Below are 15,699 nucleotides of genomic sequence, written 5' to 3'. Positions count from 1 at the left end.
ACTTTCATAAACTTTAGTGTTTATAATCCTAGAGAAGGAAGGACCTACTCTCTCTCAGAGTTCACATATTCAAGACTGATGGAGGAACTTTTTTGGCCCGGCATGGGTGTACAGTCAATGAGGAGAGAGGGGATGGGGTTCCACAATTAGCAGGGCCTGATCACACCCATGCCTGCTATTAACAATAACACTAGAATCATGGTCAGGACAAGGCATTTTACCAAGAAACAGAAGAATGTTGATCAGACAAAGCAACAGATGTCCAATAAAGAGGAGAGAAGATCTAAACTGAAAGATTTTGTTGAAAACCAGATTATATTTAGATGGATCATCTAGGTCAAAATACTGACTCAAACTGATTCTTTTTAAGGAGCAGAATGCACAGCATTATCTGAATCTCCTCTCAAATTACAAAATAAATTTCCCCCTGAAAGCAAACAAATATATTCCTTGGGCATTACAAAAATTTCTTACTAAAAACGAGGTTATGAAGTAAATATTTTTATGATGGTATGTAGATGGGAGTGGAAATGGCTTATACACCTTTTGATATAAGGAACTTTTTTGGCCCTCCATGGGCCAATAAAAGGCAAATGGTCACGTGCTAAAATTACAGTCCTGTGTATGGATGTGAAAGTTGGACTGTGAAGAAAGCTGATCGTTGAAGAATTGATGCTTTTGAACTGTGGTGCTGGAGAAGACTCTTGAGAGTTCCCTGTACTGCAAGGAGATCCAACCAGTCCATTCTAAAGGAGATCAATCCTGGGTGTTCATTGGAAGGACTGATGCTAAAGCTGAAACTGCAATACTTTGGCCACCTCATGCGACGAGTTGACTCACTGGAAAAGACTCTGATGCTGGGAAAGGTTGGGGGCGGGAGGAGAAGGGGACGACCGAGAATGAGATGGCTGGATGGCATCACCGACTCGATGGACATGAGTTTGAGTGAACTCCAGGAGTTGGTGATGGACAGGGAGGCCAGCGTGCTGTGGTTCATGGGGTCGCAAAGAGTCGGACACGACTAAGCGACTGAACTGAACTGAACCTGTTTTTCTCATAATCAATAAGTTTATCATTGCTATTTTGCAGATGAGTAAAAGTGAAATACATAGTCTACATTGGCGAAGGTCACAGAACAATTAAAGTGCAGAGTCAGAATCTGGGCTCAGTGTGGAATTAATTCCTGCTTTTAACTACAGACAGTCCTGGACTACAATGGTTACACTTTCAATTTTTCCATGGCTTGACAGCAATATGTAGAAACCATACTTCTGAGTTTTGATCTTTTCCCAGGCAATAGATATGTAGTCCGATACTCGATGGTCATGTCGAACGCTGGTAGCAACCACAGCTCCCTTAGAAATCCAGGAGTCCATGTGCAGTGCAGGAAAACCTGGGTTTGATTCCTGGGTCAGGAACACCCCCTGGAAAGCGAAATGGCAACCCACTCCAGTATTCTTGCCTGGGAAATCCCACAGACAGAGGAGTTTGGCTGGCTACTGTCCATGGGGTCTCAAGAGTTGGACACGACTTAGTGACTAAATCACCACCAAACAACTGATAAAACAGTTCTGTATCCATACATCTATTCTGCTTTTCACATTCAGGACAATATTCAGTAAATTACACGTAATATTTAACACTTAATTATAAAGTAATCTTTGTGTTGGATGACTTTGCACAACTGTAGACTAATGCAGGTGTTCTGAGCAAGTTTAAGGCAGGCTGGGCTAAGTCATGATATTCTTAGGTTAGGTGTATCAATGTATTGTCAATTTAACATGGCTTTATCTGCACATAACTCTACCCTAAGTGGAGGAAGATCTGTACTTCTTGATTCTCTCTCTCCCCAAAAGCCAAGTGGTTGGCGGACGAACACATTAAAAGTCCTCTACGCCTGCTATAAAAGGGGGTTAATACCTTAAAACAACTGGGGAGACTGTAAGAAATAAACAGCGAATTTTGTTTCAGTCAATGGTAGGTATAACACGATTAGTTACAAACTGCGAATACTCTCAATTCTTGTCAGCTTTTCCAGGCTTACACCGTCAGCCGGTAATACCCTAAGTCACCATCTGAACTTTCTTCCTTCCCCTACTCCTCACGGCGTTTCTCCAGTTCCAGTGTTTCTCCAATGAATGTGCAGCAAAGTCTGCCTCTGCACCTTTTTGTAGCCAAATCTCAAGTTCCTCATCTGTAAAGTAGCAATAATATCTTCTAGTCTACTCCGCTAGAACTGAAGATAGAAGTGTAGAAGTGAGAGTGCTTTACTGATATTAATTTCTATCACTGGTGGTTTTGTCGGGGTCCTTTTCTCGCTTACTTTGTAATAACAGATCTTTCCGTTTTTCTCTGAATTTCGCCTCTTTTTGCTTCTCCAGTCAGCAGGAATTCAGTCAGGGTGGTGTAACTTCGCTTTGAGCCTGCGCACTAGCCACGCCCCGCTAGCCTCTGCTTTCCCAGCTTCAGCCACCGCGCTTTGATGACGTCAATCCTCTGCGCCGCGGTGTGAGCTGGGCGCGCGTGAAGAGGTTCGAGTTCTGTTTTCCCTGCGGATTCCAGTGCTTGTTGGTCTGCTGGTTCGACAGCATGAAGGAGACGCCACTGTCAAACTGCGAGCGCCGCTTTCTACTCCGCGCCATTGAAGAGAAGAAGGTAAACTGCGACTTTAGCGCTGCGTCAGCTCTCAGCCTTCCGGCCTGGATGCTTGGACTTAGCTCTCGTAGGCCCGGGGAGCCCCAGGAGGAGCCGCCGGTGCTCCCCCCAAACCCCCAGTATTTATTTGGCCCAGGTGGGGTCTTTTCAAGGCTCGGGTCATGCCAGCGACTGTCAGTACCCGGGCACCTAGTTTCCACTCTCCCATGTGGAGTAGTTAGTATCACACGTACCTCTAAGTCCTTAGCCCGGCGCCTGCCCAGCAAAGAGGAATAGATATTTGTATTAGGAATAAACGAATGAATGTTCTGCTTACAGCGGCTGGATGGCAGACAAACCTATGATTATAGGAACATCAAGATTTCATTTGGAACAGATTATGGGTGCTGCATTGTGGAGCTTGGGAAAACAAGGTAACTGAATTCAAATTAGGTATAAGCTCAATAGGGAGAAATTTAGGAAAGAACTTTATTGGCTCAGTTTACAAAGCAGATAAGAAGTCTGAACAGTCCTTTGTTTAGCTACCCCAAATAAGTATATTTTCTTTAATGTAGGACTTTAGTTTGATAACTACACTTTGCATTTTTAATCATGAATATATTTTCTGTCAACACGAGCCACACACAGTTGTTTCTGACCTTTGTGAATCATATATGCAGCCAGCAGTGATTGCACTGAATTTGTTCCTTACATTTGTTGTCATTGACAAGGGCCTACTTCCCTCCTTTTCCTGAGTGAGGTGAGAATTTTGTTTTTAATGTTCATTTGGAAGTTGTGGAGATATTGGTCAGATAATGTTGATGAACTATGCCATGTGAAAACTTAAGGTATCTCAAGGTTGTATGTCCGATTGTATCATTAGATATTTGTGAAAAGAGGAGTAATGGTCATTGACGCTTAAAAATCTGTGGAATAGTAAATATTATAATAGATGTTTTGGGGTATACCAATATATGTTTTATTTCTGTATATATTCTACTACTGTACTTTGTGTGTAACTTCAACCATAGGGATATATCATACTGAACATTTAATTAAAAGATTTGCACTTTATTTTTGCAGAGTTCTTGGACAGGTTTCCTGTGAACTTGTTTCTCCAAAACTCAATAGGGCAACAGAAGGTATTCTCTTTTTTAACCTTGAGCTCTCTCAGATGGCTGCCCCAGCTTTTGAACCTGGCAGGTATTTAAATCTTTTTTTAAAAAACTGCTTTAACAGAGGAAAGCCTAACAGGGATGAACTATTGTTTTAATGCCTGCTGTTACATTTCATGACATTAGCCCATTCCTGTTTTCACAGGCAGTCAGATCTCTTGGTGAAGTTGAATCGCCTCTTGGAAAGATGTCTACGAAATTCGAAGTGTATAGACACTGAATCTCTCTGTGTTGTTGCTGGTGAAAAGGTGGGCAGTATACCCGAAATTCTTAATCTTGGGATAAATGCTGTTGATTCATGGATCTCTGTACTGTACTTTCATTCTCAGAGCTTCAGTTAATTCAGTTTTGTTCTGGTTTACTTCAGATGTTATGGAGTGCTGTCTGCAGCACTTTCTATAGAATCTCGCTTTGGAAGGACAAAAAACATTGGTGAAAATAGCAGCTTAGATTTGTATACAAATTCTTTATTCAAAGAACTTGTGGTTTTTACATATTCTCATGTCTTTTTCTTATAAGTGAGTTGATGGAAGCAGATAATATCCTTTTTTATGGATGAAGAACTAAAGAACTGATTAAATCCTTCATTTGGATAAGTTCATTGACCTACACAGGGCCTCATAGTGAGTCACTGGTAGTCTGACATTAGAAATATTACTGTCAACATATTGTGCTGCTTAGTAATATTAAAACTTTATTCTTGATTAGGGTATTTTAACCATCTTTTTGCCTTCAGAGAGGTCACTTTAATCTTTCCACATTACATACTTGAATATTATACTTCCTTTACTTGTAAGGTTATCATAAATATTGTCCAGGAACCTAAGTGTTTGAGTTTTTTACGTTAGGAGACAATAAAAATATGTTAGTCTTGGGACTAAGTTAGGGAAATCTTAGTACTAAACATAAGAGTGGTTCTGTTCTGTTGGAGTATATATTTTACTGTTGTCAGATGACTCAGAGAAAGGTGAACTATTGGTATTTCAGGTGTTGGTCTGGATTAATATTTTTCTAAATATGTTTTTACTGGTACACTGGAAGGAATAAAGGCATGTTTTAACAGCAAGAGAAAAATTTGCACACAGTGTTATCTTTCCTTATAAATAAATCTGTGCTTGTGACCACTTAGGATTTATTTTTGTTTTAAATTCACGTTCAGGTTTGGCAAATACGCGTGGACCTACATTTATTAAATCATGATGGAAATATTATCGATGCTGCCAGCATTGCTGCAATTGTAGCCTTATGTCACTTCCGAAGGCCTGATGTCTCTGTCCAAGGAGATGAAGTAACGTTGGTAAGCTCCCGTGATGTGAGCCAGGCTCCTTCTTAAGAATGAGTGACGTGCAGGACAACTTGTTTTTAATGAAGTTTTGTTGTAAATGGCAATTAGATATGTTCTAAAATTTGTTCATAAGGCAAAAACTACATGTGCTTATAATTGCCCTTGAAATCTCTTAAAACTCCTATACAGAAGTTTTGTCAATGGAAGTAGCTATCTTGATGTTCTAGAATAGAACTAGATTGGATTGTGAGCATTAGATAAAGTGACCAGCTTATGCTTAGGGGGTGTGTGAAAAATATACAATTCTCAGTATTTTCACAGGGAGATGCTTTTTCTTATTCTGTGGCAAAAGCCATCAGAAACGCCTGGAAAGATTGTTAAAACATATTGCTAGTCTCCATCCTCAGAGTAGGATGGGGATAGGATGTATGACTTTGTACTTCTAAGAGCGTTCCCAGGTGATACTGATAGTGGTGGTATAAGGATCACATTTTGAAAACCATGGACTTAGACTATTTCCATTGTCCTTTTTTGTGTGTACAGAGTATCTCAATTTCAGTTTATATAAATTACGTGCTAGGAGAGTGAAAGTGCACTGTGGTGATGGTTTGATTTTTGAATTTACAAAGGAAACATCAAATGCCCAGATTCTCTAAGCTGTCATTCATGATGCTATTTTTAGGAATTAAGTTGGAGCAGACTCTTGAAAGACAGAGATGTAGACAAAGTTTTGTTAACAATGGAGATGTTCCTTTAGAGAAGGGAGTTGGTATAAGGAAGTAAAAAAGAAAGTATAGTGTGATTAGTAGGCAAAAAAGACACTGATTAGAAAATACTGTACAGGACTTCCCTGGTGGCTGGGTGGTCAAGAATCTGCTTGCCAATGCAGGAGACACAGGTTTGATCCCTGATCCAGGAAGATTTCACAGGCCATGGAGCACCTAAGCCCCCGAGCCACAAACACTGAGCCAGCTGCAGCTGCTGACACTTGCTCACCTAGAGCCTGTGCTCGGCAGCAAGAGAAGCCACCACAGCGAGAAACCCACACAACCAGTGAGTAACCCCTGAAAAGCCCGTGCATCAGTAAAGACCCAGCACAGCCAAAACTAAGTAAATTAATTATTCATTAAAAAAAGATACTCAATGGATATTGATGGTGGTAAAGTGGTACGGCCATGTTGGAAGAGTTTGGCAGTTTCTTAAAAAAGTTAAGTGTAAACTTAATACAGCCCACCAGTTCTATCCCTAAGAGTGTACTCAAAGAGAATGAAAGTATCCATTCACTCAAAGACTTCTATGTGAATGTTCATAGCAGCATTGTTTGCTATAGCCCAAAACTGGAAACTATCCAAATGTTCATCAACTAGTGAATGGAAAAGCCAAGTGTGGTATACCTACACAGTGGAATATTATTTCACAGCAAAAAGGACCAAGCTGCTGACGTCATGTATACTTCAAGGTGGATGAAATAGGCTCAGTTGAAAGGAGGCAGATGCAGGAGATTAAAATTGATTCCACTTACATGAAATGCCTAGAAAAGGCATATTTCTAGAGACAAAGTAAATCAGTGATTGCTTTGAGCTGGGAGTGAGGGTGATCAACTTCAGACATGCTAAAGGGATTTGAAGTGAGTAATGAGAATGTTTGAAAAAACTGGATTGTGGTGATAATTACACAACTATGATATTGAAGCTGAAGCTCCAATACTTTGGCCACCTGATGCGTAGAACTGACTCATTGGGAAAGACCCTGATGCTGGGAAAGATTGAAAGCAGGAGGAGAAGAGGATGACAGGATGAGATGGTTGGATGGCACCAACAACTCAATGGACATGAGTTTGGGTAAATTCCGCGAGTTGGTGATGGACAGGGAGGCCTGGCTTGCTGCAGTCCGTGGGGTCGCAAAGAATCGGACACAACTGAGCAACTGAACTGACCTGAACTGATATATTTACTAGAAAGTGGATTATTTACCAACGATTAGTGGACTTTATGGTATGTAAATTATACCTCAATAAACCTTTTTGACAGATACATAAAGTTATAAGAAGGGTGAATGGCAAAGTCAAACAGGTAAATTGCAAAAGAAGTTATTTAGGTACTCAGGATTAAAGGGATTTTGTCTTTTACCTTAATATTTGATGTAGAAGAAGATATTTTTGTATGTTTATAACTTAGTGACTGTAATCATTGAAACTTATTTTCAAACAGTATACACTTGAAGAACGTGATCCTGTACCACTGAGCATCCATCACATGCCCATTTGTGTCAGTTTTGCCTTCTTCCAGCAAGGGTAAGTCTCATCCTCGTCATGGCCAAAATTATTAATGAAGCTAGAAATTTTTTGTTCTGCTCAAAGGTGCCATAGGCAAATGAACAAATTTCCTTTAATACTAAAGAACAAAGTTCTTTTCTTTCTTTCTAAGAGCATTAGTTGACAAATGCTCAGTCCTGAGAGTTTCTTCAATAGAAGTGATAAACTCTCCTCTAACGAAGAGACTTCATGTTTTTCTTTTCATGGTATACTTAGAAATTTATGATTTTACCACAACATGTTAGTGTATCTTCCCTAGATACAGATATTAGGCTCTAATTTTGGAGCGTGGGTGAGACTTACTGTGGATTAATGGAAGACTTTGGAGTATATTTGTGGAGCATATTAAATGGAATAGTTACAGGATAAGAGCAGGTCACAGGGGGGAATGGTTCATAGATGGGTAAAAATCTAGGTTCCTTCAGCTCTCCAGCAGTTTCTTCACAACTCACTGCTGATTCCTCCTACAACAGAAAACATGAAATCTTAGGTCCTTTAAATGGTGTTTCAGTTCAGTTCAGTCGCTCAGTTGTGTCCGACTCTCTGCGACCCCATGAATCAGCACACCAGGCCTCCTTGTCCATCACCAACTCCCGGAGTTCACCCAAACTCATGTCCATAGAGTAGGTGACGCCATCCAGCCATCTCATTCTCTGTCGTCCCCTTCTCCTCCCGCCCCCAACCTTTCCCAGCATCAGTCTTTTCCATTGAGTCAACTCGTCGCATGAGGTGGCCAAAGTATTGCAGTTTCAGCTTTAGCATCAGTCCCTCCAATGAACACACAGGATTGATCTCTAGAATGGACTGGTTGGATCTCCTTGTAGTACAAGGGACTCTCAAGAGTCTTCTCCAGCACCACAGTTCAAAAACATCAATTCTTCGGTGATCAGCCTTCTTCATAGTTTAGGTGCCTTTAAATGAAAACTTGAGTCTTAAGTCTTTTTAGGAACAAAGGTATAAATATTTTAGCAATTTTATAACTGAGAATTGGAGAAAAACTTTCATCTTTCAGTCACTGAATTTTATTAGAGGGAAATAGCACTGTCCAGTAGAATTACTATATAAGCCATATATGTAGTTTTAGTAGCCACATGAAAAGGGTAAAAAGAAACAGGTAAAATTAATTTTTATATAGTTTATTTTACTGGGCTTCCCTGGTGGCTCAGAGGTTAAAGCGTCTGCCTCCAATGCGGGAGACCCGGGTTCGATCCCTGGGTCGGGAAGATCCCCTGGAGAAGGAAACGGTAACCCACTCCAGTATTCTTGCCTGGAGAATCCCATGGACGGAGAAGCCTGGTAGGCTACAGTCCACGGGGTCGCAAAGAGTTGGACACGACTGAGCGACTGAACAGAACAGAACAGTTTATTTTACTTAGTATATCTAAAATATTATTTTAATATGTAATCAGTATATTAAAAATTGTTCCTGAGATATTTTGCATTTCTTTAATGAGCCATAAGCAGAACCTGGAAGAATTTCAAAGTACAGAATATTAGGGAAGCTTTAAAATTAACCAAATTAATATTTTAATAATTCTGTTGTCTCTTCACATTAAAGTGACTCAAATTCATTGGCTCAGACCTGCATACACTCTCTTGACTTTATTATAGTGCTGTCTTTTAAAAATGGTGTGATTAGATTGATACTTCTCTGTCCATGGAATTTTGCAGGCATAAATACTGAAGTGAGTTTCCATTTCCTTCTCCAGAGGATCTTCCTGACCCAGGAATTGAACCCGTGGCTCCTGCATTGGCAGGCGGAGTGGATCAGTGGTAAAGAATGTGCCTGCAGTGCAGAAGATGTGGGTTCAGTCCCTGGGTTGAAAAGATTCCCCTGGAGTAGGAAATGGCAACCCACTCCAGTATTCTTGCCTGGGGAATCCCATGGATGGAGGAGCCTGGTGGGCTGCAGCTCATGTCAGACATGATTTGGCTGAACAATAACAAATCTTTTTAAAATACCCATTATCTTAAAACTGACACAGAATGTGAGAAATAGTAGCAAACCTGACAAATGATTAATTTCCAGAATATACAAGCGGCTTATTCAGCTCAGTGGAGAAGGCAGTGGCACTCCACTCCAGTACTCTTGCCTGGAAAATCCCATGGATGGAGGAGCCTGGTGGGCTGCAGTCCATGGGGTTGCGAAGAGTCAGACATGACTGAGTGATTTCACCTTCACTTTTCACTTTCATGCATTGGAGAAGGAAATGACAACCCACTCCAGTATTCTTTCCTGGAGAATCCCAGGGACGGTGGAGCCTGGTGGGCTGCTGTCTATGGGCTCACACAGAGTTGGACACGACTGAAGCGACTTGGCAGCAGCAGCAGCATTCAGCTCAATACCAGAAAAACAAACAACCCAATCACAACATCGGCAGAAAATCTAAACAGATGTTTCTCCAAAGAAGTCATACACATGGCATATAAACACATAAGAAGATGCTCAGCATTGCTCATTACTATACACATAGTGTATAAACCCATGAAAAGATGCTCAACATCGCTCATTACTAGAGAAATGCAAATCAGAATTATAATGAGGTATTACCTCACATGAGTCAGAATGGCTATCATCAAAAAATCTCAAGACAATAAATGCTGGAAAAGGTATGGAGAAAAGGGAACCCTTTTGCACTGTTGGTGGGAATGCAAATTGGTACAACTACTGTAGTATGGAATTTCCTTAAAAAATGTGGAATAAAACCAACACATAACCCAGCAATCCCACTACTGGGTGCATATATATGTATATCCTGAGAAAACTATAATTGAAAAAGACGTTATGTACTCCGGTGTCATCACAGCACTATTTCCAATAGCTGGGGCATGGAAGCAACCTGGATGATTATTGACAGATGAATGGATAAAGAGGCTGTGGTACATATACACAATGGAATATTACTCAGTCATAAAAAGGAGAAACATTTAACTCATTTCTAACAAGGTGGATGAACCTAGAGCCTGTTATACAGGGTGAACTAAGTCAGAAAGAGAAAGACAAATATCAGGTATTAACACATACATATGGAATCTAGAAAGATGGTACTGATGAACCTGTTTGCAGGGCAGTAGTGGAGAAGCACAGAACAGGCTTGTGGATACAGGGAGGGAGGGAGGGGACAAACTGAGAGTGGCTTTGAAACATGCTTAACCATATGTGAAATTAGATAGCCAGTGGACACTTGCTGTATGGTGCAGGGAGCTCAGATCTGGTGCTCCGATGATCGAGAGGGCTGGGACCGGGTGCGGGGGTTGGGAGGGAGGGGACATAAGCATACCTGTGGCTGACGCACATGGCAGAAACCAGCACAGTATGTCAAGCAATTATCCGATTTAAACAATTGACAAATGCTCAGTATCACATTTGTTCAGGTACACTTAACATTCATTTCAGAACGTATTTATTGGTGGATCCCAGTGAACGAGAAGAACGTGTAATGGATGGCTTGCTGGTGATTGCCATGAATAAGCATCGAGAGATTTGTACCATCCAGTCCAGTGGTGGGATAATGCTGCTAAAAGATCAAGTCAGTATTTTGATTGATGTTCCATTAAGAATAAGTCTCTTAGAAGTTTTGTCTTGATTTTTGCCTAAAATCCAACGGGTATTTTCCATATATGACCCTCGGCTCTGTTAGACTCTGCTTTCATGACTGTCCTTATGCTAAGGGGTCCTTCCTTCCTCTCCTGTGCGTGGCGCTCCACAGTCTAACCCCTCTACACAGAGGAATACTCTTCTTCCCAGTGAGGAAAGGGATTTATATCAAGTGTCGTAAAGTAGATTTAGGTAAACATTTTACTTTTGAGATTTGGGTGCAGTGGGCAGAAATTCTCAAATCCAGCTGCATATAAGGTTCATGTGGGAGCTCTTAGACTGCCACGCAGCACATGGTGCAACTGGTTAGGAGCACAAAGGCTCGTTGGTTGAAATCCCAGCTCTGCCTTACACTAACTGACCTTTGGGAGATTATTTCATCTTTTTGTGCTTCAGTCTCTTTATCTGTAAAATAGGAAATAATCTTATTGTCAGCACCTTCTTGTTAGGAGAATGTAAGGATCAATATGGATACTTTGGAGTGTGTAGTATAAATTAAGTATACAGTAAATGTTATTTCCAGAGATTCTGATCCACTGGTCCCTGAGGCCTGGAAATCTGCTTATAAAAGCTTCTGAGGGGACACTTTGCAGCTCTGTCTTCAGCAGAGGTAGGGATCACTCACAGAAAGGAAGTGAGTGTATCTGTGGCCTTTTCAGTGTATCTTACACTGTCATAGAAAAGTTTTCGGGTCAGTTCCCTTAATTAAAAGTCTCCTACATCTTGCCTTAATTTGTGTTTTTATATTGTATTATTTTCTGATTTGAAAAAAAAGGCTTAAATTGCAAAGGTAGAAAAACTAATCTTATGTTTTTAGTTTTGCTAAAGAAAACTCTTTGATTAGTTGTCTTTATAATAGTATTCACTTTTATAAATAGGTTTTGCGATGTAGTAGAATAGCTGGTGTGAAAGTAATGGAAATTACAGAGCTAATACAGAAAGCTTTGGAGAACGACCAGAAAGTTAGGTAAGTTTAATTTTTTTTAGAATTGAACGCTTTGTTATAAATTTTTCTGTTAACAACTTTTCTCGCACAAGCATAACCATACAATTTTTACGCTCAAATCTTTCCTTATCTAATAGTTGAATATAGTACTTAATGTTTTTGAAAGTTGATCAAACTGTTTATTGTATTGCATTCCATTTAAGCATAATCTGTACTGAAAAGCCACACAATGCTTTTCTTTTTTTAAAAAAATTAACATTTTCTTAGGAAAAAGAGAATCTGGTAATTTATACTAACAGAACACAAGCTGGGGTTGATCCCCATCTCTTCTTACTTTGTGATGTTAAGTGATAGCTGTCTTGTCCTTCAATGTCTGCTGTGGTCTGGGAGGTTACTGCCTACCTGGTGGGGCTGGTTTGAGGATTGGAGAATAATGTACCTCAAGCACATAGCATATGCTTGGCTATGGTTTAATAAATGGTTAATTTTAGTAACTTTCTATTATCTCACTTGATAGACAAATAAATGGGTGAGATTAAGTTAGTCAAATAATTTCTCATCCAATGTCTCATTTATCAAAAGGATAAAATAGTTAACTTTTCTTTCCTTGCTGTCTTCTCTTCCATCTCATTCTCCCTTTCCCTCCCCACTCCCTAAAAAAATCCACATAGGAAAGAAGGTGGAAAGTTTGGCTTTGCAGAATCTATGGCAAATCAAAGGATTACAGCATTTAAAATGGAAAAGGCCCCTGTTGATACTTCCGATGTAGAGGAGAAAGCAGAAGAAATCATTTCTGAAGCTGAACCTCCTTCAGAAGTGTATCTTTACTGGGTGATTTTTTTTTTCTTTTTTCAGTAAAAACAAGATTTATAATACTTGTGACATGATTAGGGCTGTGTGAAGTGTCTGCATACTGAAATTTGTTTTCTGAAAACAGTAAAAAACATTTACAAGACAAGATAATGATGAGGCAAATTGGTGGTGTAACATCTACCTTCTCTTCACCTATCCTCAGAAATCAGAAAATTTTATATTTTAACAACTTACAGTGTTTCATTTTCCTTTGGAAAAATTCTTGAATCTCAGTGACATAGTCAAACACTATATATACATCATTGTTCTTAAAAGTGATTCATTCACCAAATTTATTACAACTGAAATGTTCCAAGCCAGTGTGTGTGTCTTGATATTTGTCACCCATTCTGTCCATAAAATCTTAATCTGAGTTACACATTTTCTTCATTGTTCAGCCATCCATAGTATAGCCATTAATAATTTTTTTCCTAAGAATTTTAGGTGAACTTCAAACTTAACGGAAGAGAACTTTCATTCTAATTGTTTTCAACACTGCATCAAATAGCAGTATATTTGTTATTCAGTTTTCTTAACTTGCTAAGTGTTTCTAAACCTGTGCTGTGGACTCCTGGAACTGCTCAAATTGGAGAGGGAGTAGAAAACTCCTGGGGTCATCTTGAAGACTCTGAGAAGGAAGACCAGGATGAAGGTGACAGTGATGAAGCTATCATTCTTGATGGTTTAAAAATGGACACAGGAGTAGAAGTCTCTAATATTGGAAGCCAAGGTATGTGACACTTTATGGCTATATGTAATGTGTATATGTATACATATATATCTTAGGAATCTTATTTTTATATTAGCAGTTACTTATTTAGAGGGACTAAATTTTCAGCTGTTGAGGCTGACTGCAATATTAACTCCCAATTCTTTTCTAAGAATATACTTTGTAGAATGGTGGTATACTTTGATATGTGAAAAAGAGTGGCATAAAAGTTTTTTTTTTTTTATTATATATCCAGGCCAGTTTTAAAAGGATAAATTTCTTAAACCTCATTCGTGCATGCTGTTTTTTCTTTGTATAGTTTTTAGTGCATGCTCAGTCGCGAAGTTGTCTCTGACTCTTTAACGACCCCATTGACTGTAGCCCACCAGGCTCTGTCTGTGGGATTTCCCAGGCAAGAATACTGGAGCAGGTTGCCATTTCCTCTTCCAGGCAATCTTCCCATCCCAGGGATCAAACCCCCGTCTCCTGCACTGGCAGGCGGATTCTTTACCACCGAGTCACTTGGGAAGCTTCAGATATAAAAAGGAAGTATCATAACATGTATTAGAATAGTGCTGTCTGTACAACTTTCTGCAGCGTTAGAAATGTTCTGTGTACACTGTCCAGCATAGTAGCCCCTAGGCCAGTGCTGTTGAGCAGTGAAATGTGGCTTATGTAACTGAATGCAGAATTTTAATTGATGTAGTTAAGTAGCCGCATATGGCTACCATAGAAGAGCTGTATGAGAACCCACAACATTCTGCATGAACAGTGGTAGTCCTAGATGTTTCTGGCATCCTGAAAGCAACAGAACTATAGATATGATTCTCACCTGTGGATATTTTAAGGAAAATCAAAATCTATCATGAATTATTTATGTAGACATAAAGTAGGTTGGTAGAGAACTAAAGGACAATTATTAAATCTGGCTGAAATAGTTGTTACTGAGAACCTACTGGGGTTTCTTTGTAAGGCCAAAAAAAGAAACAATCCCCATTGACTGGGACCCTTACTCAGCTTGATACTTTAAAAAAAAAAAATATATATGCCTTTATAGGTGGCCTGCCTGCCAATGCAGGAGACCTAAGAGACGTGGGTTCGATCCCTGGGTGGGGAAGATCCGCTGGAGGAGGAAGTGGCAACCAGTTTTCTTGCTTGGAGAAGCCCAGGGGCAGAGGAGCCTGCAAGTCCATAGGGTCGCAAAGAATTGGACACAACTGACACAACGTAGCACATACATACGAAGGAAGAAATGGAAAACTCATGTGGATCGGAAATGGATTTGTAGGAAATGGATTCTTCATATACTGTTTTTTTTTTAATTTAAATTGACAGTTTCTGGAGGAGTTTGGCAAAAATCTTTTAGAAAGCACAAGGAATTCAGTTGGCATATTGACTTGTATCCAGATTAGTTCTATAAAAGATGCACTGTATCTATAAAATATATAGATTTACCCCCCCAACTTTTCTGTGAAACCAGCACACATGGTTTTTCAGAGCTCCAACTCTGAACCTCTGAATAAACTCAGGGAAGGGAAGAACCAAACAGATCTGTAAGCCTCCAGCCAAAATGCCACCTGGGCCTCTTCTATCTGAAATCTAATTCCTCTAACATTTTCTTAAAGATGCCCCTATAGTGCTCTCAGACAGTGAAGAAGAAGAAATGATCATTTTAGAACCAGATAAGAATCCAAAGAAAATAAGGTAACAAATTTCTGATTTATTTCAAATGTGTACTCAAGACTCTTTAGAGGCTTGCTCTCTGGTTTATTGTCATCTTACCCTCTAAACAGACACCTTTTCCATTAGCAATCCAGATGTCCTTTCTATGGTTTCTCTATACAACTGCATGGGTGCCTTTCTAGGTTATTCTTCTGCCATAGTGGGCAAATATCCGACCTACTGGAAAAAGTAAAGTTTGGATCACCAAAGTAGGGGGCAGTGTAGGAAGTAAGATTGGTAAGCCATTTGTGGAATCAGCTCATAGTACTAATACTGCTGAAACATTAATTTACTTTGTTCACAGAACACAGACCATCAGTGCAACACAAGTGAAAGCACCAAGTAAAAAGCCAGTGAAGAAGAGAAAAAAGAAGAGAGCGGCCAATTAAAGTTCACATAGTTGTATATTTGTGTATATAACTATTAAAAAGGTATTTATTCAGTGCTAACAATCTTGAGTATTT

The 15,699-nt window shown here is 39.7% G+C and overlaps 1 protein-coding gene across 1 annotated transcript; it reads left to right on the top strand.

Annotated features, from left to right (window-relative positions):
• The first annotated feature begins 2,492 nt into the window (after positions 1 to 2,492).
• EXOSC9 (exosome component 9) lies at positions 2,493 to 15,687 on the top strand. Its single transcript, XM_055434549.2, has 12 exons — positions 2,493 to 2,655; positions 2,974 to 3,068; positions 3,718 to 3,837; positions 3,955 to 4,057; positions 4,969 to 5,106; positions 7,305 to 7,387; positions 10,806 to 10,938; positions 11,885 to 11,973; positions 12,624 to 12,770; positions 13,350 to 13,534; positions 15,139 to 15,217; positions 15,540 to 15,687. Exons 1-12 carry the CDS (start codon positions 2,590 to 2,592, stop codon positions 15,622 to 15,624), a joined length of 1,323 nt encoding a protein of 440 aa, XP_055290524.1. The 5' UTR covers positions 2,493 to 2,589; the 3' UTR covers positions 15,625 to 15,687.
• The last annotated feature ends 12 nt before the right edge of the window (positions 15,688 to 15,699 follow it).

This window comes from Moschus berezovskii, chromosome 5, assembly GCF_049115385.1.
Source record: "Moschus berezovskii isolate FMDL1 chromosome 5, NW_MosBer_1.0, whole genome shotgun sequence".
Lineage (NCBI taxonomy): Eukaryota > Metazoa > Chordata > Mammalia > Artiodactyla > Moschidae > Moschus > Moschus berezovskii.
The sequence above is the reverse complement of the archived record's forward strand: the minus strand, read 5'-3'. Positions and strand labels throughout refer to the sequence as shown.

Bases quoted from the DNA above. Each gene is read 5' to 3' on its own strand.
- EXOSC9 (XM_055434549.2), top strand. From the start codon at position 2,590: ATGAAGGAGACGCCACTGTCAAACTGCGAGCGCCGCTTTCTACTCCGC. The intron at 3,069-3,717 runs GTAACTGAATTC...TTATTTTTGCAG, and splicing joins GTGGAGCTTGGGAAAACAAG to AGTTCTTGGACAGGTTTCCT. The intron at 13,535-15,138 runs GTATGTGACACT...ATTTTCTTAAAG, and splicing joins CTCTAATATTGGAAGCCAAG to ATGCCCCTATAGTGCTCTCA.